Source organism: Osmerus eperlanus, chromosome 5 (genome assembly GCF_963692335.1).
Source record: "Osmerus eperlanus chromosome 5, fOsmEpe2.1, whole genome shotgun sequence".
Lineage (NCBI taxonomy): Eukaryota > Metazoa > Chordata > Actinopteri > Osmeriformes > Osmeridae > Osmerus > Osmerus eperlanus.
This window is the reverse complement of record NC_085022.1, coordinates 7,297,194-7,323,760: the sequence shown is the minus strand read 5'-3', so window position 1 is coordinate 7,323,760 and position 26,567 is coordinate 7,297,194. Positions and strand designations below refer to the sequence as shown.

The window sequence follows — 26,567 nt, the reverse complement described above, 5'->3', positions numbered from 1 at the left end:
TTTTAAATCTATGTAATCTTTATAAATAATAAGTATGCATTTTTATATAAAATACAGAAATATCAGTTGTAAAAATGTCATTAAAAAACGGACCCCTGTCCAACCGACGCAAGCAAGCACACCCTACAATTTCCCCAGAAATTGTACCCTCTCTAGTCTTTATTGTGTCCTGACTTCTCAGACCATTACTGCAAAATATGAAATTGTTTCTTAATTCACTCACCTAGGAACAAATAAGTCTAAGTTAAATAAAAAATGGTGTATGTTGCCTAGGATCAATGTGAAGGGGTTCATCAGCCATGTGAAGACAGCGTTGGGGGCTACCAACCCAGCAGTGAGGATGGCAGCCATTGCTCTGCTGGGGGTCATGTACCTCTACATGGGCGCTCCGCTCCGCATGTTCTTTGAAGACGAGAAGCCTGCGCTGCTGGCACAGATAGATGCCGAGTTTGAAAAGGTAACGTGGTCCTTTTTTCTGTGCATATGGCAAGCCTTTTGTCCCTGGCCACTGGCCAGGACGTTACTGTAACTATGTCTTAACTGACCTTCCTAGGGGAAATGTAGAAAACGTCAGGTTCAGATAAGACGGATGGTTCATGGCATACGATACGTGTGAGGTTTTGTTCAGGTTATGTTTAACCCACCCCCTCCCCACCCAGATGCAAGGCCAATCCACCCCCGCCCCATTTAGAGGCACCAAGAAAGGAGCAGAAGAGGTGGGGGAGGAGCCTGACGAACAGCAGCAGGAGGAGGAGGGGGGAGCAGTTGACATCATGGATCTCCTCCCCAGGACTGATATCAGGTAAACTCCCCAACAATCTACTTGCAGTGGATATAAAAGGTCTACACACCCCTGTTAAAATGCCAGGTTTTTGTGATGTAAATCAAGTCAGAACTTTTCCCACCTTTTAATGTGACCTATAACGTGAACAATTCGATTGAAAAACAAACTGAAATCTTTGAGGGGGAAAAATAAAATTTTTACAATAACCTGGTTGCATAAGTGTGCACACCCTCTTATAGCTGGGGATGTGCCTGTGTTCAGAATTAACAAATCGCATTCAAACTCATGTTAAATAGAAGTCATTACACACCTGCCATCATTTAAAGTGACAAATCACAAATAAAGGTCAGCTGTTTTTTCCTGAAATGTTCTTAATTGCATGGTCCGCAGAGAGCTTCCAAAGCATCAGAGGGATCTCATTGTTGAAAGATATGTCAGTAATGCTTCAACAAAGTATTAGTTTAAGGGTGTGCACACTTATGCAACCAGGTTATTGTACATTTATTATTTTTAATATTTCCCCCTCCAAGATTTGTTTGTTTTTAAATTTAATTGTTCATGTTATAGGTCCCATTAAAGGTGGAAAAAGTTTGTTCACATCACAAAAACCTGGCATTTTAACAGGGGTGTGTAGGCTTTTTATATCCACTGTATACTTCTGACGGGCTATATCCCCAAGGATGTTGTCACATTTCATATGGTGATAAGTCGACAACTTGAAAAGAGCACACAGTGACAACCCAGCAACTTGTTTAAACCATGCCTGTGTGAAGTGATGGTTTTCCTGCTGCTTCTCTCCCCACCAGTGACAAGATCACATCAGACATGGTTTCCAAGATCGGAGACAAGAACTGGAAGATTCGGAAGGAGGGTCTGGACGAGGCGGCGGCTGTCATCTCGGAGGCCAAGTTCATCCTGCCCCCCTTGGGAGAGCTGTCCCTCGCCCTCAGGGGGCGCCTCAACGACTCCAACAAGATCCTGGTGAGACAAGTCTGTTCTCCTACTGTTACTCATCAAATCCAATTGTTTATGGGTAGCAGTTGAATGGAATAACAGTCAGCACAAATAATCAGTACAGAGCACTGCTGCTACCCATAGTTTAAAGATCCTGTAAAGTGGAATTGAAAACGAGTTTTAAGTTCACCACACCACAGAAGAATTTGTTATTAACTACCCATCCAAATTCGAAGGAAAAAAAACAGACAAGTATGTTAAATTAGGCTTTGAAATCGTGAGAAAATCGGGTGTCACCTGAAGGAGCTGAAGCTCTGCCCCCTCGCTGGAAGGCGCCGCCTCTCTCAATTACCTACGACCCAGATAATGGACGCTATACGTCAAGCCGAACAAAACAGTATAGAATTTGAATTTTTGTTCAATGAGTGAAACATACAGATGCATATAAATGAACAGGGTTCCCACGGTACCTGGAAAACATGGAAAACATGGAATTCATTTTTTCATTTTCCAGGTTTGGAAAAGTCATGGAAACTGAGCAAAAGTGAACACTTACATGGAAATTGAAACAGTTGTCCTGGAAAATGTTATTGGATGATGTGTAAAATAGTAATATAATTAAACTATTGAGCACAGAATTAAGATGAGTTTATAAAAACCGTTTACATGTGAACTTTTACTGTAGATAGAAATGGATGATCCCATGTTGTAGAGCATGCTCTTGGCATCATATCTGGTATATTGGATGTTGGAATTTGATGCAGGCAACCTGGTGATATGGACTTTAAAAGTATAGTTTTGGATTGGTGGACTTCGGGAATAATAACCGAGAAACGTTACTCGTGATCTCAATAGAAGGGTCAAATACATGCATTTCCCAGCCAACATGGGAGCCTTGACATCTACAGTGAAACTTCTTACGCAAGTTTATCCTCAAATGTAAGTAACTGTGTGGTAAACCTGGGTTTATCAACGTTAGTTAGTAAGCAGTGCAATCTTGCTAACTAGCTAGCTGCAACTTGCTAGCTAGCATTCAGCTAACATTCAGCTTGGTAACTCAGTGTTTCCCAACTGGGGTGCCGTGGCTATGTAGTCCAAATATTGACAGATCCTTAGGGGGGGCAAAAAGAATAATAAGATATATGTGAGAGAACAACGGTTGTGCTCTCGCCGAAGGCTTGAGCACACCCAATAAGACATAGGGCCCTATTTTAACGATCTGAAACGCAAGTATCAAAGCGCAAGTAACTTTGTGGGCGGGACTCCGGCGCTGTTGCAAGTTATAAATGACTTTGCGCCTGGCGCAAATCTAAAATGGGTTGGTCTGAAGTAGCTACATTACTAATGGGTGTGGTTTGGGCGTAACGTGCCATAAACCAATCAGAGCGTCATCTCACATTCCCTTTAAGAGGCGCGCTTGTTCGATGGCGGATTGCTATTATAACGGCGGATTTGCCAGGCGCACGCCAGGAGCGGTTCGCAGCCGAGGAGACAGACCTTCTCGTCAGGGCCGTAAAAGATAGATAAGTGACATTGTATGGGAAAAGCAGAGCAGTTTTCTCATTGCACTAAGTTGCCCACTCATGCTGCTCATTCAAATTCTTATTTTTATATATATATTTTATTTTTTAAATTGTTATATTTTTCAATTGTTTAGTTCTCAGAATAAGTTTAACCATTGTACTTTTGAACTTAATTTAAGACCCATATATATTTATTGTTTGCACCTTCCTGCCACAATAAATTCTGTGTTTGTGTTACAAAGGCTACATGGCGAATAAACCGAATTCTAATGGGAGAAGAAACCCACCCAAATTAGCTTTGGTTTAACAGGCATGGGAGGAAATTGTTACAAATCAAGTTCACGTACATAGAGATTTCTCATGAAAATCGTTTTAATCATTGACATGAAAGAAATGTAACACAACCATACAATAAATCAAAACAATGTAAGTAGCTTCGCAGTAGCAAGAAGACCCTGGCCTCGACAGCAGTGGCTGTCAAGCCAGCATGCGCCCTTAAAATAGCATCTGAAAAATGCGCCATTGACTTTAGACTACGTTTTTCCTGGTCTGTGGCAGAATTGTTTTTCTGAAACTGCAAAATAGCACCAGGGAAAGTTTGCGCCGGAACACACCTCCTTTTTTCTCTGAACCGCCCCCGGGAGCGCAAGGTCATTCCCTAATTTACCGTCTGTGGAGGGAAAAGCCCGCTTTGGGTCGAGTGCAAACTAGGAATGATACTTGCGTTGTTGACAAAGTCAATTGCGCTGGGTGCAAGATAGGGCCCATAATTTACAATGTAGACTTGACTGGCACATCTTTTAAATCAAGTAAGTAGTCAGGTGTCCTAGGGGGTTGTGTGTGTGTGTGTGTGAGGGGGGCGCGGATGGGGACGGAAAGCTTCAGGGGCCTATAGATCATAACTTAATGTGGTACCTGGAAAATCAGGAGGTAGCATGGAATTCTTTTTCAAGGCAAGCGTGGGAACCCTGATGAAGCTTGTTCCCCTGAGCTGTAACACAGGAGTAAAAATGGACACCAGAGACAGCAGACAGTGAGCTCTCTAACTACTAATAGCACATTAGCTACCATTTCACCAAAATACCATCATTCTACACCGAGTAGCCTAATATCAAGTTAGCGGTTTGCACTAACTCATAGCAGAGATACCTCTGTAAAAGTTATCTAGTATTATTATAACAAGCACACAGAACTGAGTGATGAACTGCTGGCGGCGGTGGATGGTCCAGGTGCGACCGGAGGATGAACGGCCGGGAGGGCGATGCTTGGTACGGCTCCGCGCTGCAAGAGAAGCTGTGTGTCCGTGAACCCCGTCTGTCTCTGGTCCATGTTAAAACTATCCGCTGTGAAATGGTCAGTGCAGAGGCGGATGCTGGAGTTTATCCAAAGCTTTTCCATGAGCGTGGCTATTCACAAATCTATCCACCTATTTTTTCTTTCCTTATCAATAGGGAACTTAAATAGCGTTTCAGCGCAGCTGGAGTTTTTGCATCCAGGGAAGATGCAGTTGCGGGTGGAGGGAGACATCCTGAAGCTAGCTAGCTAGCTGATGTAGGCTACAATAACAGTACAGCAGGAGGAGCCATTCAGTGATCTGACGTAGATCGGTCAAATGACGTAGATAGGTCATTTTTTGGCTCCGCCCATTAAAACCTGATCTGAAAACGGAAGAGAAACTGTTCTACGGTCTAACTCCACATTTCAGTGCGACAAAGATTTAACGCTTTGCACATGCTTTCAGGAACTAATTTCACACGTATATAATGTACATAGAAGAAAAACATGGAATTTGCTTTACAGGATCTTTAACACCACGTCTGTGTGTCTCTCCTCAACAGGTCCAGCAAACACTAAGCATCCTCCAACAGATCGCCACGGCGATGGGCCCTGGTCTAAAGCAGCACGTGAAGAGTCTGGGCATGCCCATCATCACTGTCCTGGGAGACAGCAAGGTACTGACTTCCGACCCCATTATCCAACATGTACAGTCACCACAAACATTCAGCCTCATCCACCATGTAGAGCCACTCACAGAGCAGGCTGAGCACTCTTCTTCTCAGTTCCTGGTGTGATGCTGACTTTGTCTCCTCCCCCTCTCTGCCCTGAAGACCAATGTGCGTGCGGCTGCCATGGCGACCCTGCAGGCATGGGTAGAGCAGACGGGGATGAAGGAGTGGCTGGAGGGAGAGGACCTATCAGAGGAGCTGAAGAGGGAGAACCCATTCCTCAGACAGGAGGTAAACGGGAAGTAAAAAACGCTTCCTCAGAGAGGAAGTAAAGACCACTTTCTCAGACAGGAGGAGAAGACTTGATCAAATAGTGATTATAGACACACATTCTACCGCTAACTGCCTCCCCCCTTGCCAGGTGCTTGGCTGGCTGGCAGAGAAGCTGCCCACCATGCGTGTGGTGCCTGGAGACCTGATGCTATGTGTGCCCCAGCTGTATGGTTGCCTGGAGGACCGGAACGGAGACGTGAGGAAGAAGGCCCAGGAGGCCCTCCCCATGTTCATGATGCACCTCGGCTTCGACAAGATGAACAAGGCCACTGGAAAACTGAAGGTCGGTAGAACGACCTTCAGAATTGAGGACTTCAGTCTTGTATTTAACCTAATGAAGTAACTCTTTGTTACCCACAGACTTCCTCTAAGGACCAGGTGATTGTCATGCTAGAGAAGGCCCGAGCAGTGATGCCAGCCAAGCCTGAGGCTCCTGCTGGTAAAGCTGGTACATCTAAGGCCTCCAATGGAAAAGCTGCTCCAGGTTGGTCTCTGAATTTCTTACTAACGTTCTGTATATTATGTTGAGAGGTGTTCAGTTTGTTGATGGCTGTTGTGTTCTCCCCAGCTTTGTCCAAAGCCAAGCCAGAGAGTGATGACTATGGGTTTGGAGAACCCAAAGCAGAGGCCAAGAAGATCAAACCAGGAGCTGCAAAAAAGGTCAGTTTAAATTTTTTACATGTCTGTTTGGTTGAATACCTATCATTCAAAATAATTTAACCCCCTGGGCCCTACACTTTGTGGTGCTTGTGTAGATCTACATGGCATTTGATAGGTGTGAGCGATATGGTGGTGTGCTTCATCTAGCCTTCAGGTTGGCCATGTGGAATTGTCCCACACCTATCGAGTCTGGTTTCAGATCTACACAGGGACAAAGTTGTAGGGACTAAGCAGTCTGAGTCCCCACCACACACACACACACACACGTGGTGCCATATTTCCTGCTGTGTTAAAACACGTCCACTGTCTATATCCACTAGAGCGTGGTGGTCCAGGAGCCGGGCGGTGGCCCAGATAAAGAGACTGTCAGTAAAGATAAAAAGGTTTCCAAGGGGAAGCCAGTCAGCCAGCAGGTACACAGGAGACCCCGCCCCAATACTAATGACTAGTGATGCTTCAGGAACGAGAGGACTGGCTGCTGGGGGGGGGGTTCTGCTCTGCACAGGCATCAGTCCTAAATCTATATGTAGTGGCAAATCTTGCATGATCGTGGGGAGATTGGATTGTTTCCTGTTTGTCATTTAAGTATGCAAACAATAATTGCACTTGTGTGTCCTCTTACTGGACTGCTCTCTCCACTACATACTTTGCATGTCTGTTTCTGTTTGCGTTGCGTACTGTGTGACAGGCCCACACCTCGTTATATATCTTCTACTTTATAACAACCACGTGTCTCCTTCTGTTTTAAACCAGGCTTTCACCAGCTGTCTGTAAGCTAAACTCCTGAAAGGATTGCAATTGTACTGTGGTGTGGACTGTAACCCTAACTGTCTCCCTTCTCAACTGTTGTATCCTGGATACCCTCCGACGCTCCTCCTCCCTATCCTCTGTACTCTCCTTCCCTATCCTACCTTCCCCCCATCGTCCTCCCTTTTTTTCCCCCAGGGCTCTGTGGGTAAGAAGCCTCCCGTCAAGGCCAGTGTGAAGGATGACGAGGACCGCTCTGGCCCCATTTTCATTCTGGTGCCCAACGGCAAGGAGCAGAGGATCAGGGAGGAGAAAGGTCTGAAGGTGAGAGAATCAGTGTCTACCACCCAGCAAGAACCACTGGCTGATGGATGATTGTGAGATGTTTTGATTTACTTAACCCCTCCTCTTCGTCATTGCATCTGCGTTTTCCTGCAGGTGCTGAAGTGGAACTTCATGACTCCCAGGGATGAGTACGTGGAGCAGCTGAAAACCCAGATGTCCACCTGTATGGCCAAGTGGCTGCAGGATGAGCTCTTCCACTTTGACTTCCAGCGACACGTCAGGGCTATCTCCACCATGATGGAGGTATCTCCTTTTCGTGTGTGTGTGTGTGTGTGTGTGCGTGCGTGCGTGCGTGCGTGTTTGAGTACATGCTTGTGTATGCCTCCGTGTGACCTTGTCTGACCATTTTCTTGTACTTCCTCCAGCGTATGGAGGAGGAGAGCGATGCCACCATCGGCTGTCTGGACCTCATCCTCAAGTGGTTCACGCTGCGCTTTTTTGACACCAACACCACGGTGCTGATGAAAGTTCTGGAGTACCTCAAGATGCTGTTCGCCATGCTCAGCAGGCAGAACTATCATCTCAATGAATACGAGGCCTCATCCTTCATCCCCTACCTCATCCTCAAGGTGAGTCCACAGCTTCATCCCTTACTCATCCTCTAGGATAGTCACATACAACAGCCAAAATGCTATTGATGTTTGTTGTCTGGCACTCAAGCATTGAAACATTTCAGCGAGTGCAAACTCTTCCAGAGCTTCTCACGTATTTCTGAGGTATCTGTTGTCAAGGAGTGTTTAGTGATACCTGGAAGGGGGGTTGTTTCTGCTCCTCCAGGTGGGCGAGTCTAAGGATGTGGTACGTAAAGATGTGAGGGCCATCCTGGCCATGCTCTGTAAGGTCTACCCCGCCAGCAAGGTCTTCCCCTTCCTTATGGATGGAACCAAGTCGAAGAACTCCAAACAGAGAGCTGGTAAGACCAGAGACTCTCTCTGATGTTGACGCATTAACTAAGCAATCATGGAGGAGAGGACCGTTCATTGTGCAGATGTAATTTATTTGCAACATATACTGTTGGGTGATCTGGATTGTGATGTGTTATGTTAACTGCTAATCACCGAAGCTTGGTGGTGTATAGTTAAATTCAATCAGATTGAATTTAGCATGCATTAACTAATTTCTGTGGGCTGGTGACATCATTATGGTAGTTTTCTCCCTGCAGTCATTTCATGGCTGTCAGTTAGGGTTAGGAATCATAGATATACAGCTCTGGAAAATAATTTGACCACTGCACCTTTTTCTTTACTTTTCAAAAACGTTGAGTGAGGAACTGAACTGAAGGGTTCAATTTAAGAGGCCACAGCAAGTTGAACCCTTTTGTTCCTCACTCTACTTTCCTTATCTAATTATTTGGAAAGGAAAGAAAAAGGTGTTGTGGTCTCTTATTTTTTTCCAGAGCTGTAGTACAGTTATAACACAACCTCTTGAACCTAGCTGTTCTAAACTCTACATCTAACCATCCCTGACCTCCTGTCCTCTCCCAGAGTGTCTGGACGAACTGGGTAATTTGATAGGGAACTATGGGATGAACGTGTGCCAGCCCACGCCCGCCAAGTCCCTGAAGGAGATCGCCGTGCACATTGGAGACCGGGACACGTCTGTCCGTAATGCCGCCCTCAACACGGTGGTAGCGGTCTACAACGTGTGTGGAGAACAGGTCTACAAGCTCATCGGCAACGTAAGGCCTCTGCCTAACTACATGTTAGCTTTTACAAACCTTCAACTGGTACTTGGCAGCACCAGTCGTTTATCATCCTTGATCGTTAGATAACCCAGGTTTAAAGGGTTTCCAATCAGGTGTTGACATCTGTGGAGTCCACTGCCAATTAAAAAGGGTAAATTGATTTGATGTTAATCTCCCGCCCCCCCCCTCCAGCTGTCAGAGAAGGACATGAGCATGCTGGAGGAGAGGATAAAGCGGTCAGCCAAGAAGGTCCAGGCTCCGCCTCCCAAGCAGGCAGCCGAGCGGTCCCAAAGGGAGAACCCGCCCAATCCCACTGCCACCTTCATAAGGAAGCCTGCCCAGGTGCAGGAGGAGGTGCCTAACAGGCTGAAGTAGGTGTCCTCTGCCAGGGAGGGGGGGCAAATCAAACATCCCTAATAATGCTTTATTCAATCAGTTCCAGGTTTGATTACCTTTGCCTCTACATGTACACTTTCAGATACTTGAGGTGCACTTGATTTAGCTTGCATGGCTTTGTCATGGATTTATACATGAGAATGATCCTATTGGTTCAAGTGGAAAGCAAGTATTTGAAGGCTGTAGATGCCATTCTTCAGCCCTGTGGTGTTCACATCTTAATCCCACTATTCTAGTTTTATGCCGATGATTCATGAAGTGATAAGATTCTGTCCAGCTCTCCGTTAGCATTCATACTTTTTTTTTTTTTTTTTTACTCATTGACTTTCCTTGCCTCCTTCCTTCCTCTCTAACTGGGTCTGTCTCATTCTCCTCTTCCTCCTCTGACCTCGCTCTTTGGGCATTTTCAGAACGTGACGTCATAAAACAGTAATGCTGTCAACATCACATCTCTGCAAATGCTCAAGGGGGTGTTTCATTGCATGTGGTGTGTCTTAATCCTGGATATCTTTCCTCCTCCCCCCCCCCCCCCCCCTCTTTATCGCTGCTCTCCTCGCTTGGACAGAATAATGTATCGTACTTATAGGATGTGAGTACCTCCGTCTCCCTGTGTGTTGACCTGCAGAACCACTCCACACAGGGACCACCTCCACTAGATATACCATAGAGATAATCCAAGCATAATCTAGCAGAGATTGATGGACATGATCTAGACCTAATCTGGTAGTTCCTCTAACCCACCTGTACTAAACCACTATTCTCCCTTCCCTGCTTACTTCTCCTTCAGTGTGGATGTTTGTGCTGACTGTGCGTCTGTCTGGCAGGCTGGCTGGCAGTCACGTCCACACCAGTCAGACTGCATGGCCAGTATAGTAGATATGAGAGGACAGCTTCTGTGTTTGACTTGGATCAGTGTTTTATCAGCTGTGTTTTTGAGGACTGCACAGGGAGGCACATATGAGTTGACGCCGCGCTCCAGCAAAACCTGGCAAATGTGTTTAATGCATATTAAATACTTACTGTGCACTTGATTCAGATCACCTTGTGTGCCGAGGTCTGCCGCTGCGTTGGTTTTATGTATGTACACGCTACTTATATATAAGTAGCGTGACGCCCAGCAGCATCCCCAAGCCTGTGGGTCTCTAGGAGTGCAGCTGATGAGCACTGATCTAAACCATGTGGTTCTGACTGCCTCCCCTCCTCTCCAGTCAAGCGCGTCAGAACGCCCATCACGACCAGTCGGCCCCCTTTATCCCTAAGGAGTTCCAGCTGGACCTGGACATGATCGAGAACGACCACACGCGGGTCCGTGAGCTGCCAGACCTGGTCCAGCACAAACTGGATGAGCTCCTGGAGCCCATCGTGATCCCAGAACCCAAGTGAGTCGGGATGATCGGTGTGGTTATGGGATGGTTATGGAATGACTTGTATTAACATGTAGTAACTTCTTGTTTGCCCCCATCCCAGGATTCGCTCGGTCTCCCCCCACTTTGACGACCTCCACAACAGCACGGCCTCCACCATTAACTTTGTGATCTCCCAGGTGGCCAGTGGAGACATCAACACCAGCATCCAGGCCCTCGCTCAGGTAGGCCTCACACGACCTTCAGACACTCAGACTGCTACAGCTGTGAATAATAAGTTAAGAAAAAGTGTGTCACATTGTTGGCAAAATTCAAGAATGGATTCTACAAAAATTTGTCAAAGAAATATAGTCATAAGGTTGCTTAATATTCCAGTGATACCAGACCTTCCTGTGTTTGGATATTTTCCCAGCTGGCTTATCTAAAGTCCACTTTTAGGAGACAACAAAGCCAAATGCTAGCCCTCCCTTTTACACTCTAACCTTCCCTGTCCTCCCGCCCAAACTCTGACCTGATGTTAGTGGTCGCAATAGTACAGAGCTGCCGTTTTAAAGTTCCTTAAAATGGCCTACGTTTCCCATGCTGCCCCCTGCCTGTGTCTCCCTAGATTGATGAGGTGTTGCGTCAGGAGGACAAGGCAGAGGCCATGTCCGGTCACATCGACCAGTTCCTCATCGCTACCTTCATGCAGCTGCGTCTCATCTACAACACACACATGGCCGACGACCGGCTGGACAAGAGGGACATTTTCAAGCTCTACAGCTGCATCATCGGAAACATGCTCTCGGTGGGTGCACTGGCATGCCGTCGCCACAAGGGGGCTCTAAGAGCCAGAGAATATGAACTGTGTCCTCCTGTTAGATGGTTGATAATTGGCCAGTGAAAAACCAGTCTGTTTTAATGTTTGATAGATGTATAGATTGTGGCATAACAGCACTAAATATAATAATAATATCTAAGATGGTTATTCACAACTAATGTAATCCTGGAAGGTGAGATTTATTTATACAATAATTATATTTGATCAATCATGAAAGTTCTTGTTCTCCAAACACACTCCCCCCATCTTTATGCCTCTTACTCTCTCGGCTCCCAGCTGTTCTCCATGGAGAGCCTGGCGCGGGAGGCGTCCATGGGCGTGCTGAAGGACCTGATGCACGGCCTCATCACCCTGATGCTGGACGCCCGGGTGGAGGACATCGAGGACGGACAGCAGCTCATCCGCTCCGTCAATCTGCTGGTGGTCCGGGTTCTGGAGAAATCTGACCAGACCAATATCCTCAGGTCAGAACCACCCCGCTGGTCAAAACCACTTGCAGATCTGGTCTGCAGGGTTGGAGTGGGGCTGAGTGAAGGTGTTCAAAATGTTCAAAATTAATGTGGCAAACTGACTCCATCTCTCTCTACCTGCCTTTCTCTCGCCCCCTTCCTTCCCTTGTGTCTTCAGTGCTCTGCTGGTGCTGCTCCAGGACAGTCTAACCACCACAGCAGGCTCTCCCATGTTCTCTGAGCTGGTCATGAAGGTAACTACATTTCCTGGTTTCTCTCACCTCCTTGATCAAATGGTCTACTGCTTAGTCCTGTGTTTCCCACATTCATCCTTTCTCCACCTCTCTCTCCCTCCTCCCTCTCTATTTGTAACCTCCATTTCCCCCTTCATCCGTCTACCCATCTTTTTCTCTCTTCTCACTACCCCGTCCTTCCCTACATTTCTACCCCCACACCCTCTGCTCGTATTTGTCCACACACACACACCTTTCCCTCCCCTCAGTGTCTGTGGCGTATGATCCGGTTCCTTCCGGAAACCATCAGCAGCATCAATCTGGATCGCATTCTGCTGGACGTCCACAACTTCATGAAGGTGTTTCCCAAGGAGAAACTCAAGCAGCTCAAGAGCGATGTGCCCCACAGGACCCTGAAGACCCTGCTGCACACACTCTGCAAGCTGACCGGAGCCAAGGTACCCACATGCACGGATGCAAAAACACACACACACACACACACACTGCAGACAAGTCAAGAGCTGTAACTCCTCCCCCTTCTCATCGCCCTGAAGATCCTGGACCACCTGTCCATGATAGAGAACAGGAACGAGTCGGAGCTGGAGGCCCACCTGAGGCGTGTGGTCAAACACTCTGGAAATCTGTCTGGCTTCAAGTCCGACCGCGGGACCGAGAAGGGAGCCCTCAGAATGGTGAGGCTGACTGCAATCAGCCAGATTCACACCAACTGTTATCATACTACATCATACTTGATACTATACATTGCTACTTTATATTACACATATTATACAATACCTTACTACATTCTACATTAAACAATAAAATATGTATTAGTACATCATACTACTTTAAACTAATACATTATGATACTATATCATACTATATTTTACTTTGCAGTAGTATATCACACTACATTGCTATGTTTTCTTCTAGAAACCCTCTATAAGCTTTATTTACATTTAGTCATTTAGCGGATGCTGTTATCCAGAGCGACTTACAGTAAGTACAGGGACATTCCCCCGAGGCAAGTAGGGTGAAGTGCCTTGCCCAAGGACTCAACGTCATTAGGCACAGCCGGGAATCGAACCGGCGACCTTCTGATTACTAGCCCGATTCTCTAACCGCTCAGCCACCTGACTCCCTATAGCTTTATAACCATCATTGATCAGATGAGCACCATCATTACCAATAGTAGCATACATACAAGACCCACCTTTCAAACAGTGAGCACAGTGTGCCTGTATGTCCCTCCTGAAGGATGACAGGATGTCCAAGGCTAAGGTGAGCGACATCCTGTCTGAGATCTTCAAGAAGATTGGCTCCAAGGAGAATACAAAAGAGGTACTGACGACGCTGGAGAACCACATATCTTTGCCTTGTCGGGTTGATGTCTTCAGGTTTTTTTTATGTGAGGTGTGTGTGTCTGTCAGGGCCTGACGGAGCTGTATGAGTACAAGCAGAACTACTCGGACGCTGACCTGGAGCCCTTCCTCAGGAACACCTCCCAGTTCTTCCAGAGCTACGTGGAGAGAGGCCTGCGTATAATCGAGTCTGAGAGGGAGGGCAAAAATCGCATCCAGTCCACCGGCTTGGGTCAGAACCACACACACACACAGAGGTCGATAAACTTGAACCTTGTTTTTCCTGAAAGACTAGGAAAAAAACTCTAAATCCGTTTGAGGTGAACCAGTCAGGTGTGCCTGACTCGTCCTGTGCTGTCTCCTGTCCTTCAGTGATACCTCAGCATGGTCTGGACTCTGGCTCAGGGCCCCTCAACACTAACGGGGAGGAACTGAAGCCTGCCGTCTACTATGAGAGGCTGAAGATACTCCGTCAACGCCAGGGTCTGGAGAACAACTCCAGGGTCAGTATGCTCTGCTCACATTCTGCTGTAGACATCTACTAGAATAGACATATTTAGCATCTTCTGTGGTTATTGGGTGTGCTTTGCCTTCGGCAAGGGCACAACTTTTGTTCTCACATATATATTATTATTTTTTTTTTATTTATTTTTTTGCCCCCCTAAAACTCAGTCAATATTTGGCCTACATAGACAACCTAGGTGTCAAAAGTTTCGTCTTGGTAGCGATTGAGTTGCTTCTATTGGGATTTACGTTCCGTTGCATGGTTTTGGCTCAAGTTACGTTTTTGTGGCGAAAAGTGAAGCTAACGGTGGCTAATTTGCTAGCCACAGTCACTGACGTTACTAACGTCACTACGTCACTAATGTCACGAAAACACGCGTGACTACCTGTACATGTACAGTATTAGCTGATATTAAGGAAGTAGGCCCTACTTTCGGAAACGGTAGTCTACTATTTCACTGAAGCATTAGCATGACATTAGCCTCTGTTGCCCGGGCAACACATACTACAGTGGTCTATGATGCATCTGTTTTCAATCGTTAAAATAAACATTCCTCACAAATACATTTTCGTTGTAGGATTTATTATGACATTACATTACAAGTAAACGATTTGTTGGTGAAATTATCATTACCTGTGGTTTCAAACCAGTGTTGCTCACTGCAACGCTGTAGCCTAGACGAGGCACACTACAAAAACATCTACACAGCTGTTTAGGAAGTCAAACGGCGACAGAACATGTTCGGCACTCCCCTTACTTAAATCAAAAGTCTTTCAATAGGTGAAACTATCTGACTACTAACCTGAACTTCATTGCGATATAGCCCGCACAGGGCTATTTTTTGCGTTGTTACTGACAATGATGGCTACCAGTGAGCTTTTTATAAATGAGCGATTTTCCACTAAATAAATGTCAAGCTTATATACGTTTTTGGGGGCATATTTTCAGTTAGCAGATGGTACTGTTTGAATCGCGATTCCATCTTCTACTGCCGGTAACGTCGTAGAATAATCTTCAAAGGGGGTTCTTTATTAATGAATGAATGCAATATGAGTAGCCTAGGCTAAATGCCTGAAAATATCACGAGAAGGGAAAACTTAAAAGGACGTTTAAGTCATAGAGATTAGGTCAATTTTTACACCGGTCTGCCAAATGTATTCCTTTTGATTCAGCTATGAGGCTGCCTCTTGCAGGGGAAATGAGAAGACATCATATTTCATTCTACACTTCACTCGTATTTTGAGTTGTAAATGAGCAGCAAAAAAAGATGCTTTTAAATTTATGTAATCTTTATAAATAATAAGTAGGTCCTATGCATTTTTATATAAAATATACAGAAATATCAGTTGTAAAAATGTAATTAAAAAACGGACCCCTGTGCAACCAACCCAAGCAAGCACACCCTACAATTTCCCCAGAAATTGTATCCTCTAGTTCTTTTGTCTTCTCCCACAGCAGCAGCAGGGTGGTGAGGAGGAGAGAGAGCGCCCCCCCGTCACCTCCCTGCTCTCCAAGCCCTCGGTGGCGTCGTCCACAGACATGCTCCACAGCAAGCTGTCCCAACTGAAGGAGTCTCGGGAGCTGTACCAGCACGACCCCGCCCACTCCCACTCCCCTACCCGCTCCTCCTCCCCCTCCGCCAACCTCGACGACCTCAAGAAGAGGCTGGAGCGCATCAAGAGCAACCGCCAGTAGGCCTGCACTGGTTTACCAAATCAACACACTGTAATAAAGACCTGGCTCTAATATGTACAGGAAATATGTCCAACTTGCTTGGGGTGAACTTGATTTATGTAGCTGGTCAGAGTTGAAACAGAGGGTAATGAAGCGCACTAGGAATCAAAGTGCACCACAAGTTCTCTATCTCATATTTGGGATGCATATAAGGTCTGGGTCTTTTGCCTCTTTAGTCCCCCATGTAATCTCACCCTCCCCCCCCCCCCCCCCCCCCAGCCCATTTGACATCCTGCTCTTACCCAGGCACTCCTTCTCAGTGCTCACTCTGTGTATACATTCAGAAAAAGGAGAAAAAAAATTGAACAAGTGTCTAATTGTATAAAAATATAAGTGGACTACTTTGTTTAGCATTGTGGCACAATATGTTTGTATATACTCATGGTCGCTAACCACTCAAGCTTTTATGTGTCCTGTTAGGGTTTCAGTGTACAGTTTCCACGTGCAGAATGCTGTAAGAATGTGTGTAACTTAAAGCTCTTCTTTGTTAGAGATTTTAGTCATCCATGTTCTTAACATGGTCTCTTCTTCTAATCTCCCGGCCTCCCAGCCTGTCACCTTCTACTTCACTCTGTTGCTTTTTACGTTTAAGAAGTTCTTGTCAACATAAACTTGAAGGATCTGTTCTGTTCCAGAAGTAGAGGAGCATGGCATGAAGTAATTGATGTTTTGTTTTTTGTAAATACATTTTGCGTTACTCCAGGCTGCTTATTAAATCTCTGGTTTAATAATTCCCGACATCTGGCGTATTGTAGCATAATGTTGCTAATTCTGATGCATTGTTTTGTATTAATTCTAATGGAAGTAGTCTTAAGATGTTACTCTTGAGTTTGACTGTATAATCGATAGTGAAAATTGCAATAAAGTTTTTTTTTTTTTTTTACAAACTACCAATATATGCACCGTCATGTGTTCTCGTCTACACCGTGTTTGTTGAGTAGTTTAAAAACATCAAATTTTAAATGTTAAAAGTCACAATGACAAAAAGACTAATCATAATTTAAAGCGATACATTTCATGTTTCTGTATTTCCATCATGCGATTTTCATGTAGCCCACTGTCATCCACCACTCATCCCTGTATTCTCACCAGATCATATTCCTAATCCCAATCTATAGGTCCTGCAATTTGGTCACTCACCCCATAGCTTCCACCTGATTGGTCCATTCAAATGCTTGGGTTTTGGTGGCCTGCCAACAGAAATCCCGGGTTTCTTCCTGTGTTCGACTCCACAGACCCCAGAGAGTCCACAGGGGATTAGGCCGAGCCCCCTAATTATTTTGGCTTTAGTTTTGGATTAAACCGCGGTACCGCCGACTCTTATTCACACTGGCCGTCTGATGAAATGTGAAGCGACATAAATACCGTGGCTCGGTTTCAATCCCATTATGCAGTTAAACCAGCATCAATGCTAACCCCAAGCAAGAGGACGCCAGCACCCCTCCCGCTCCGGCCTGCTCTGAGGCGCTGACAGCCCATCCCCTCTGCCCCACGCCACAACCTTAACCCTGCATCAATGGAGCCCTTTCAGAAGGCTGACACGCACACAGCACAGAATCAAACCTAAATATTGTTTTATGAGCTTCAAATAGGTGGCACCCCACTAAAGAAAGCTGGCCAACCGGAGACTGTTGAGATTTCCACACAGCTCTTAAAGGGGTTAGTGGAGGAGAATGGAGGTGGATAGGCTACAATGGCCAGGCTTGTGTTGTTCTTTCACCCTTCCCCCCAAACCAAGAGAACAAAACAGACTAAAAACTCCAACAACAAGGAGCTGGGACAATTTGAGACTATGGGGGGAAACTTCAAATGTGTGAATTGTAGGGTTTTTCCCAGGTTGGGTTGTACAATGCTCCTAGTTTGGGGAGGGCGTCTGGATGTGTGGAAACTAGTGGGAAACGGCTTCTTTCCCACATGTTGTGTCACATTCAGGGGTGTGTCTGCCAGGGGTGATGGGAATAAATGACTAAATACATTCTAACATTCATTCTATAAAACTTGTCGAATTGACCTACCTAGGTTTACTGCGCTTGCTCAAATCAAGGTTAGGGTTAGCAGCTTTGCTTTACTTTCAAAAGCTCACAAAACAGAGAGACCCTACTGCTGCTAAGAGTGTGGTGCAGCTTTCCATCATAATGACAAGCACCTGAGAATTCCCCTGAGTAATGCCCAACCCTACATGTGTGAAGTGTGGACATAGTTTCAATTGATCAAGGAAGTTTTTACAGGGTTAGTTGCTTCTAGATGTCTGTCAGCAGAGGGCATGCTTGGTCTGGCATGACCTGCTTGGTCAGGCTCTGGCCCTAGTCTCTGGCCCTAGTCTCTGGTCCTAGTCTCTGGTTCTCTCTGGCCCAAGTCAGTCTCTAATCCTAGTCAGGAACATTTATTCAGTCCAGGTTATACAGAATATCGAATATGTCGAATCTTTATTGTTATTGTGCGTGTGCAATGAAATTGGGTGCAAATCCGATCAATGCAATATTCTTTTTTATTATAATTTTTTGAATAAAATGGCAAAATAAATAAAAAATAAAGTTGTTACACAGGCTTTGTTCTCAGTGCCGGTGGATACTACAAGCTGAGCTACATGGCTAAAACAGGTGTACTTGTTTGTGGATTGATAGAGTTATGGTTGTGGTGGCAGTCTACATTTCCACACATAAAGCATCATTTATATTTTGTCTGTTTATCTTTCTTGTGTCCTTTGTCACTTTGTAACAGGAATGCAAAGCCCTGTTTGGGATGTTTTGGACTGATGTTTCACTGACTGACTCTGGTTCAGCAAAAACAGAATCTTTAAATATTATATTCACAGCATGAAAATAATACATATCACATACAATTAGTGAGCAAGTCGTGAATGGGGCCTCCAGTCTCTAATGGGCCCTAATAGACTAGAGGTGCTGAGGTATTGTTCTAGTGTGAGGGCAGTAATTACAGTGAACAACAGGGGGCATGCAAACAGTTGTGGAGGCTGACAGAGGAGACCTGGGGATCCATTCACATGCATTGATCCTGAGGTCTGGTGAGTCTGTATGGGAGCAGATGAGGACGTCATAAAGGATTTGTTAAGGGGGCTAAGATTCTGTCACAAACTAACACCATCAGCGCATGAAATGTCACCAGACACAAACGTGATTCCATTCATTGCACTGCGTAAGAATACAATGTGATGACATGTATTGGTGTGGATTAGAAATTGACGGAAGGGAAATTGAAAGAAAACAATGTAACCATGCTGTTAAGCAAATGTATTTGTCTGTCCTTTAGTCCATTCACCATGAATATGTAAACTCAATACACAACTTTCTCCAGCTGCATGTCTTCTCTACTGAACTCCTGGATATGCTTCCTCCTGGACAATCAGCTGAAAACCAGGACCAGGACATTGAATAAAGCCGTTAGAATTCATGAGATTAACAGAGCATGATGGTATAATTAGTTAAAGGTGTAATCTGTGACGTCTGCTGTTTATTGACTAGTCCTTTAGCAGAGAAGGGGAATGTGTTGGTACAGTGTCACACAGTTACTACTGGTCTTCTCTGTCAGGCCAAGCTGCTTCCTGACATCAGATCTCTGTTCTCTGACTCTTAGTATTCTGTATTCCTTTTCCTGAAAGCACCTGAGAACGATCACTAACGAACAATTTAGCAGAGGATGAGTTAGCACATGTCAATACAAGATAAATCATGGAAAATTTACAGATCCTTGAGGCTTCATACTAACTTTATTTTGACAGTCTGCTTTGAGAAATATTCTGTATTCCTTCTAAACCTATTTTCCCAGGATGTGAGACAGGGTGCTTGTTAAAGCTGCACATTGGTATGGAGCTCACCACCTCCCTGTGGCCAAAGCCTCTTAGGCAATATGTGTGTTTGATTTTCTCACCAAAGTCCACTAAAATGGTTCTTTTGTTATAAGGCCCAGATTAGTGTAATGACTTCTTTGAATCACACAAAACTATTTAAGAAGCGCTTGTCTTGCTAATTTGTTTTCAGCTAAAAGAACACATTTTCATTTTCTCTCATACACAATACATCACTAAGCGGGGACACTTGGTGTGTGAGAGAGAGAGTATGTGTATGTGAGAGAAAGAAAGGAGAGAGAGAAAGCGAGTGTATGTGAATGTGTGTGGTACGTGTGTATGTGCAGGTGTGTGTGCATCTGTGTGTGTGTGAGATCTACCTCCCTGGGTGGCTCAGTGTGCTCAGCAGTGCAGGCAGACTAAGAGATGTCAAATCCCAATTCTATGTCTTACCCCTACCCCTTAGTTTTGCACGTTCACGTGAGAGTAAGGGCTATCCCAATACTTGTTTTGATCGAGGGGTAGGTAGGGGTAGGGGTACATACCCCTTAAAACCAAGTGTTTTCGGGAGCTTACTTGAAACCAAGGGGTATGTGAATACTGCGTAACCGGCAACAATGATGGCCAGATCATCCAGAGTCCCATAAATGTATTTTCGGTCGGTCGGGGGAGGGAGTGTGATGTGTGTTTGTGTCTGAGGGATTACCAGAGCAAGTCTGGGTGTGAACCTACAGGAGCAGAGTGATAGAAGGGTGGGGAAGATGGAAGAATCCATTACTTTGGTCTGTTTGCTTAGCAGTTAGTGGGGCCTAGCTACTTCTAAATGTTTTACAATTAGGTTCCAGGCTTTTTATTTATTATGGGTGCTCTGCATTTTAATCATGTGTGCATGTGGATGTGTGTGTGAGAGACTGTGTGGTAGTAGAGGTATTTTTGTAGCAGGACCTTAACCCCTCAGATCCTCTGTAGTCCCACTGACCTTAGCAGCAGAGCCCTCTACAAAGCAAGTGGCTAAGACTTTGTGTTAGTGGCTGGAAGACTTAATGTTCTTGGTGGACTAGCAGTGTTACTGGAGAGGCAGAAAGGCTGTGTAGGTTTCAAGTGATACTTGAGGGTCGGGCCAATTCGGACCACACATTCTGCTTCCAGCTAGCCACAGATAATTAAAGTCTATGAACTCTTCCAAAACCCAGTTTTTCTTATTGTCTCGGATTAGTTGATCACTAATCTCAGCATCAGATGTGCCGAAAGCAGCTTGAGAGAGGACTAACATGGTTCAAATTGAGCATGAAGAGAACATCATGGAGGAACATTTTAGCTTGGATAGGAATCCTGTGTCATATACTTGAAATAAAATTCAGAGGAGTATAAACTAAAGGTCTTGTCAGAAGAGAGAAGCAAGACAAACTAGAGAGGGTACAATTTATGGGGAAATTGTAGGGTGTGCTTGCTTGCGTCGGTTGCACAGGGGTCCGTTTTTTAATTACATTTTTACAACTTATATTTCTGTATATTTTATATAAAAATGCGTACTTTTTTGCTGCTCATTTACAACTCAAAATACGAGTGAAGTGTACAATGAAATAGATGTCTTCTCATTTCCCCTGCAAGAGGCAGCCTCATAGTTGAATCAAAACGAAAAAAATTGGCAGACCGACGTAAAAATTGACCTAATCTCTATGACTTAAACGTCCTTTTAAGTTTTTCCCCTTCTCGTGATATTTTCAGGCATTTAGCCTACTCATATTGCATTCATTCATTAATAAAGAACCCCTTTTGAAGATTATTCTAATAGGTTACCGGCAGTAGAAAATGAAATCTCGATTCAAACAGTACCATCTGCTAACTGAAAATATGACCCCAAAAACGTAAATAAGCTTGACATTTATTGAGGGGAAAATCCCTCATTCATAAAAAGCTCACTGGTAGCGATCATTGTCAGTAACAACGCAAAATGCAATAGCCCTGTGTGGAGAAGCTGCCCCGGTAAATTGTACTACTACAGTACAGTACTAGACTACTGCTGTGTTCGTCTTGGTAGCGATTGCGTTGGTTGAATTGGATTTAACGTTCCGTTGTACGGTTTAGGCTGAAATTAATTATTTTCATCAACAGATTGACAAAGTTTAGGCTGTGTTAATGAAGTTCAGGTTAGTAGTCAGATAGTTTCAACTATTGAAAGACTTGATTTAAGTATGGGGAGTGCCGAACATGTTCTGTCGCCGTTTGACTTCCTAAACAGCTGTGGAGATGTTTTAGTTAGCTACTAGTGTGTCTCGCGTAGGCTACAGCGTTGCAGTGAGCTAACGTTACACTGGTTTGAAACCACAGATAGTAGTAATGATAATTTCACCAACAAATCGTTTACTTGTAAAATAATGTCATAATAAATACTACAACGAAAATGTATTTGTGAGGAATGTTTATTTTAACGATTGAAAACAGATGCATCATAGACCACTGTAGTATGTGTTGCCCGGGCAACAGAGGCTAATGTCATGATGCTAATACTTCAGTGAAATAGTAGACTACTGTTTCCCGAAAGTAGATGTACTTCCTTAACAATATCAGCTTATATTGTACATTACACATCACAGGTGGTTATTTAACATTAATATGAGTTCCCCTAGCCTGCCTTTGGTCCCCCAGTGGCTATAATTTTTGATCAGTGTAAACCAAGCCCTGGGTGTTCTTCTCCGCCTTTGAGAAAATGAAGGCTCAATTGCTCTGTTTGAAAATCTCCTCTTTGTGACGTCGCAAGGAGGAACAGTTACTTCATCTGAGCCTCTGATGACCCAGTATGTTAATTGTATTTTCTCTGGAAATGCGCCTACACAACTTCTTTTGTAGGCGCATTTGTTATGTATGTCTGCGCCAAACACTTCAGCCACTGTTTCCTCAACTTGAGCTAATACAAAACTGGCCTTGCTGAAATTAAATTCTGGATCAGTACTAACTCTGCTTCGTCCAGCTACTAACCTCGGACAAGTAAGTTAACTAACGCTATATCATTTTGTAGCTTTACTGTATATGGTTACCTAGCTTGCTACCCTTAGAATGTGGCTGTAACATTAGCTCTGCAGCTAACAGCTGAGTTACTGTCGCTAATGGAAAGGTAGATAGCATCAAGTATGTGTGTGAATACACATGCTGTAACGTGAATGTTGTACACTTCTTGTTATTTGGATAACCGTTCTGCTGTTGGTGTTATGGCGTGCGCGATATCCGCCTTTCCACTCATTGAAATGACTGAGCGTGTACCTCTGCAAACCAGGGTTATCAGATGAGAATGGGAAAATTCGAGGCATCTTACAGCAACGGGGCTACAGCCATTGCGATACATCCATTGTAAACATTAGCGCATGGTGCCACCCCACCCCTCCGCTCCTCATTAGCATTTAAAGCTACGTACACCAAAACAACGCGTTCTGAGGAAAGCTCCTTGTGGGACTGCTAGTAGTGGCTGTAATTTTGCACCAAGGCTGAATTTCGGGAAAGAGACTTAGAGTATTAGGGGACCACTAAGGCCTATATAAAAGCATCCAAAAACAGCATGTCATGTCTCCTTTAACCCTCGTGCTGCCTTCGGGTCACATGACCCAAAGGTTCATAACGAACCATCGTTGTGTTTACCCAATTTTACCCAATACAAAAACAAATTAAAATAATTTTCTTTTAACCTTTGCAATGTGGGGGGTCTGAGACAGCCTAGCTGTTAAAAGAAAATGCTTCACTTTGTCTTTGTATGCGGTAAATCTGTCGCAATACGACGGTGGGTCACAATGACTGATGGGTCAGAATGACCCGAAGATAACACAAGGGTTAACCCTCGTGCTGCCTTCGGGTCACATGACCCAAAGGTTCATAACGAATCATCGTTGTGTTTACCCAATTTTACCCAATACAAAAACAAATTAAAATAATTTTCTTTTAACCTTTGCAATGTGGGGGGTCTGAGACAGCCCAACGGTTAAAAGAATATGCTTCACTTTGTCTTTGTATGCGGTAAATCTGTCGCAATACGAAGGTGGGTCACAATGACTGATGGGTCAGAATGACCCGAAGATAACACAAGGGTTAAGGAGAGCCTGGCCACTCCCTATTAAGCCCCATTGTATCGAATTTTGTTGCAGTTCCACCAGAGTTCCACTGGGAGTGATCGCGGTCGAGTGCAGAATGAATGGGAGTCTATGGAGCTAAACGGCTAAATTTGTCACTTTCACCTGATTGTCGTTGAGAAATCTCAGATTTGATTGTAGTTTTTGCATGTTCAACATAGATTAAAGGTCTAAAGTTGAATAAACGAGTACTTATTTCCTTTCTATTTCTTACAGGGTAAGTCGTTGTTGCCCATAACACGCTAGCATTCTGCTAACGAATGCTGATTGGTTAGTGAAGTACTGACTACGACCAGAGATCCCGCTTGATGGCATCCGAAGCAGAACCAGAATGTCAGAGCATTAGCAACATTAGCAACAACATTAGCAAACCAAAACTCTTTCTAGCATGTGTATTGACAGGGAGAGCCTAACCTGTCAGCTGTGTTGTCGATGCCTCGAGAGAAAAGTGGAAGTAACCAGAGCTTGCCGTCAAGCAGTATCTCAGGCCGTACAAGAATCAGAATGGGATTTATTCGCCATGAAAGTTTGCACAGACAAGGAATTTGCTTTGGCAGGAAGGTGCATACAATAAACATATAGGGACCTAAAATTTAAATATGTGGACTATCTAAACTAAGGGTACATAAACTAGCAGTACTAAGTGGGATTAGATATGTGTATGATGTGTATGACGTCAATGACATTTTAAAAGGCTTTTTAGAACAGAAAGCCTACTTTTTAAAAAATCTATCACCCAGCGGTGTGTATTTTTTTTGCCTCCCCTTTCGAATTCAGAATTCAAATTATTAGACAAAAAATGATATCCTGAGAAAAGTGGATTTTGAGGGGTATAGCTCCATAGACCTCCATTCATTCTGCACTCGACCGTTAGCGCCCTCATATGGAACTAGAGTGGAACTGCAACCAGTTCAGAACCCGGAAGTTTCCCGAGAGTGGCAGTTCTCTCCATATATATATATATATATGGTTCTCTCTATATTAGACATTCTCTGCTTGCAGTAAAGCAGTTAGCCTAGCTATCTCCCAGAAGTTAACGAGCTGCTAAACTAATGTTCTGCTAGAGGTAGTCACGCGAGTTTTCATGACGTTAGTGACGTAAGTAGCGTCATTGACTGTGGCTAGCAAGTTAGCCACCGTTAGCTTCACTTTTTTGCCACAAAAACTTAATTTCTACTTAACCCTTGTGTTATCTTCGGGTCATTCTGACCCATCAGTCATTGTGACCCACCGTCGTATTGCTACAAATTTACCGCATACAAAGACAAAGTGAAGCATTTTCTTTTAGCAGCTAGGCTGTCTCAGACCCGTGTCTGAGACCGTATCATGTGACCCGAAGGCAGCACGAGGGTTAACCCTCGTGCTGCCTTCGGGTCACATGACCCAAAGGTTCATAACGAACCATCGTTGTGTTTACCCAATTTTACCCAATACAAAAACAAATTAAAATAATTTTCTTTTAACCTTTGCAATGTGGGGGGTCTGAGACAGCCTAGCTGTTAAAAGAAAATGCTTCACTTTGTCTTTGTATGCGGTAAATCTGTCGCAATACGACGGTGGGTCACAATGACTGATGGGTCAGAATGACCCGAAGATAACACAAGGGTTAAACCGTGCAACGGAACGTAAATTCCAACTCAATCGCTACCAAGACGAAACTTTTGACACCTAGGTTGTCTATGTAGTACAAATATTGACTGAGTTTTAGGGGGGCAAAAAGAATAATAACTAGAAAAGGCTGTTCCTGCGAAACAGCAGTGAGAACGCTGAAAACCTGAATGGGGATAGCTGACCATGCTAAAAAAGCTACAAATAGTGAACATTTAGTAGAAAGTTATAAGCTGAAGCTTCAAAGCAACCGAAAGGTATTTTTGGGAATAGCTGACATAAACATTTTAAAGGTTCAATGGTGTCTCTAGCTGAAAGTATGCTGAAGTAGTTAAGTTTGAAAGAGGAGGAAGCTTTTTTTTAACCTAGACGCAAAACTATTCGTCCAATCCCAAAAATAAGGATATTTTCCGAGACCCAAGACTGCCGAAACCAGAGATGTCCTTTGTATGTCTGTACGGTCAGGAATACGACTCTACCGGCAGTTTCAAAATCTTGTTCTTTTTGCTTTCTCTGACGATTTTGTCACCAGATTTGCATTGGTCTCTATGGGGCGAGAGTTGGACTTTGTCTCGCTTTCGTGGGGCTCTGAACAATTGTGTACGTCTGTTGGATTCAACAGACAACTGTCTACGACCAGCACAAAATTAGCTATCTCTTGATCCAAAAACGAAGCATGAAGAGCGAATATTGTGGCAATGCTGGCAAACTAGAAATATTTTTTCAACGACATCCGAAGCTCCCCTCCACTGTAAGCGTTTCAGTCTGCACTCTAAGGGTTTCACGTACACACCCATGTAAATCTCAGAAACGGCTTGAAAAAGTCATGAAACATAATCAGTGATATTGAAAAAAGTTGAATAGATATCAAAAAGCTGTTTTTTTTTTAAAAGGGGTGATTGATTGCAAAACCGATTTTACCTTGTCATGGTTGAATAACGACAGTTCGGTGGGTAAAATGAACATACAGTGAACCTTTAAGTCCATTGACACCTCTTTCCTATGCAAATCTCAAAATGAAAACATTTGGCTGTAAAACGCTAGCTTTTCAACAAAGCCACCGGACTGACGTCAGTCCGGGGACCGCCTTTTTTGGCTCTGGTCTGTATCTTTGTCACGCCCCAAATTTATATTCCAGACCAGCCCACTCACTGGTGTTCTTGCCCAGTCCGAGGTAGCGTAGATCTCCGATGCTAGT

The 26,567-nt window shown here is 44.4% G+C and overlaps 1 protein-coding gene across 6 annotated transcripts in view; it reads left to right on the top strand.

The window, feature by feature from the left end:
- Positions 1-16,732, top strand: part of ckap5 (cytoskeleton associated protein 5) — a 35,843-nt gene extending 19,111 nt beyond the window's left edge. The window contains exons 18-44 of one of the 6 annotated variants that reach the window (XM_062461513.1): positions 274-457; positions 660-802; positions 1,591-1,765; positions 5,100-5,213; positions 5,370-5,498; positions 5,629-5,823; positions 5,901-6,024; positions 6,109-6,200; positions 6,521-6,613; positions 7,146-7,271; positions 7,386-7,535; positions 7,658-7,861; positions 8,070-8,205; positions 8,777-8,970; positions 9,169-9,347; positions 9,938-9,961; positions 10,581-10,751; positions 10,840-10,960; positions 11,344-11,523; positions 11,833-12,020; positions 12,184-12,259; positions 12,508-12,696; positions 12,793-12,930; positions 13,496-13,579; positions 13,669-13,831; positions 13,972-14,102; positions 15,563-16,732. In XM_062461513.1, the coding sequence (XP_062317497.1) occupies positions 274-457; positions 660-802; positions 1,591-1,765; positions 5,100-5,213; positions 5,370-5,498; positions 5,629-5,823; positions 5,901-6,024; positions 6,109-6,200; positions 6,521-6,613; positions 7,146-7,271; positions 7,386-7,535; positions 7,658-7,861; positions 8,070-8,205; positions 8,777-8,970; positions 9,169-9,347; positions 9,938-9,961; positions 10,581-10,751; positions 10,840-10,960; positions 11,344-11,523; positions 11,833-12,020; positions 12,184-12,259; positions 12,508-12,696; positions 12,793-12,930; positions 13,496-13,579; positions 13,669-13,831; positions 13,972-14,102; positions 15,563-15,799 (3,940 nt within the window). In that variant the 3' untranslated portion in view covers positions 15,800-16,732. Of the gene's footprint in view, positions 1-273; positions 458-659; positions 803-1,590; positions 1,766-5,099; positions 5,214-5,369; positions 5,499-5,628; positions 5,824-5,900; positions 6,025-6,108; positions 6,201-6,520; positions 6,614-7,145; positions 7,272-7,385; positions 7,536-7,657; positions 7,862-8,069; positions 8,206-8,776; positions 8,971-9,168; positions 9,348-9,937; positions 9,962-10,580; positions 10,752-10,839; positions 10,961-11,343; positions 11,524-11,832; positions 12,021-12,183; positions 12,260-12,507; positions 12,697-12,792; positions 12,931-13,495; positions 13,580-13,668; positions 13,832-13,971; positions 14,103-15,559 lie in introns of all 6 variants that reach the window. The other 5 variants (XM_062461512.1, XM_062461517.1, XM_062461516.1 and 2 more) reach the window with 5 other exon arrangements.
- The last annotated feature ends 9,835 nt before the right edge of the window (positions 16,733-26,567 follow it).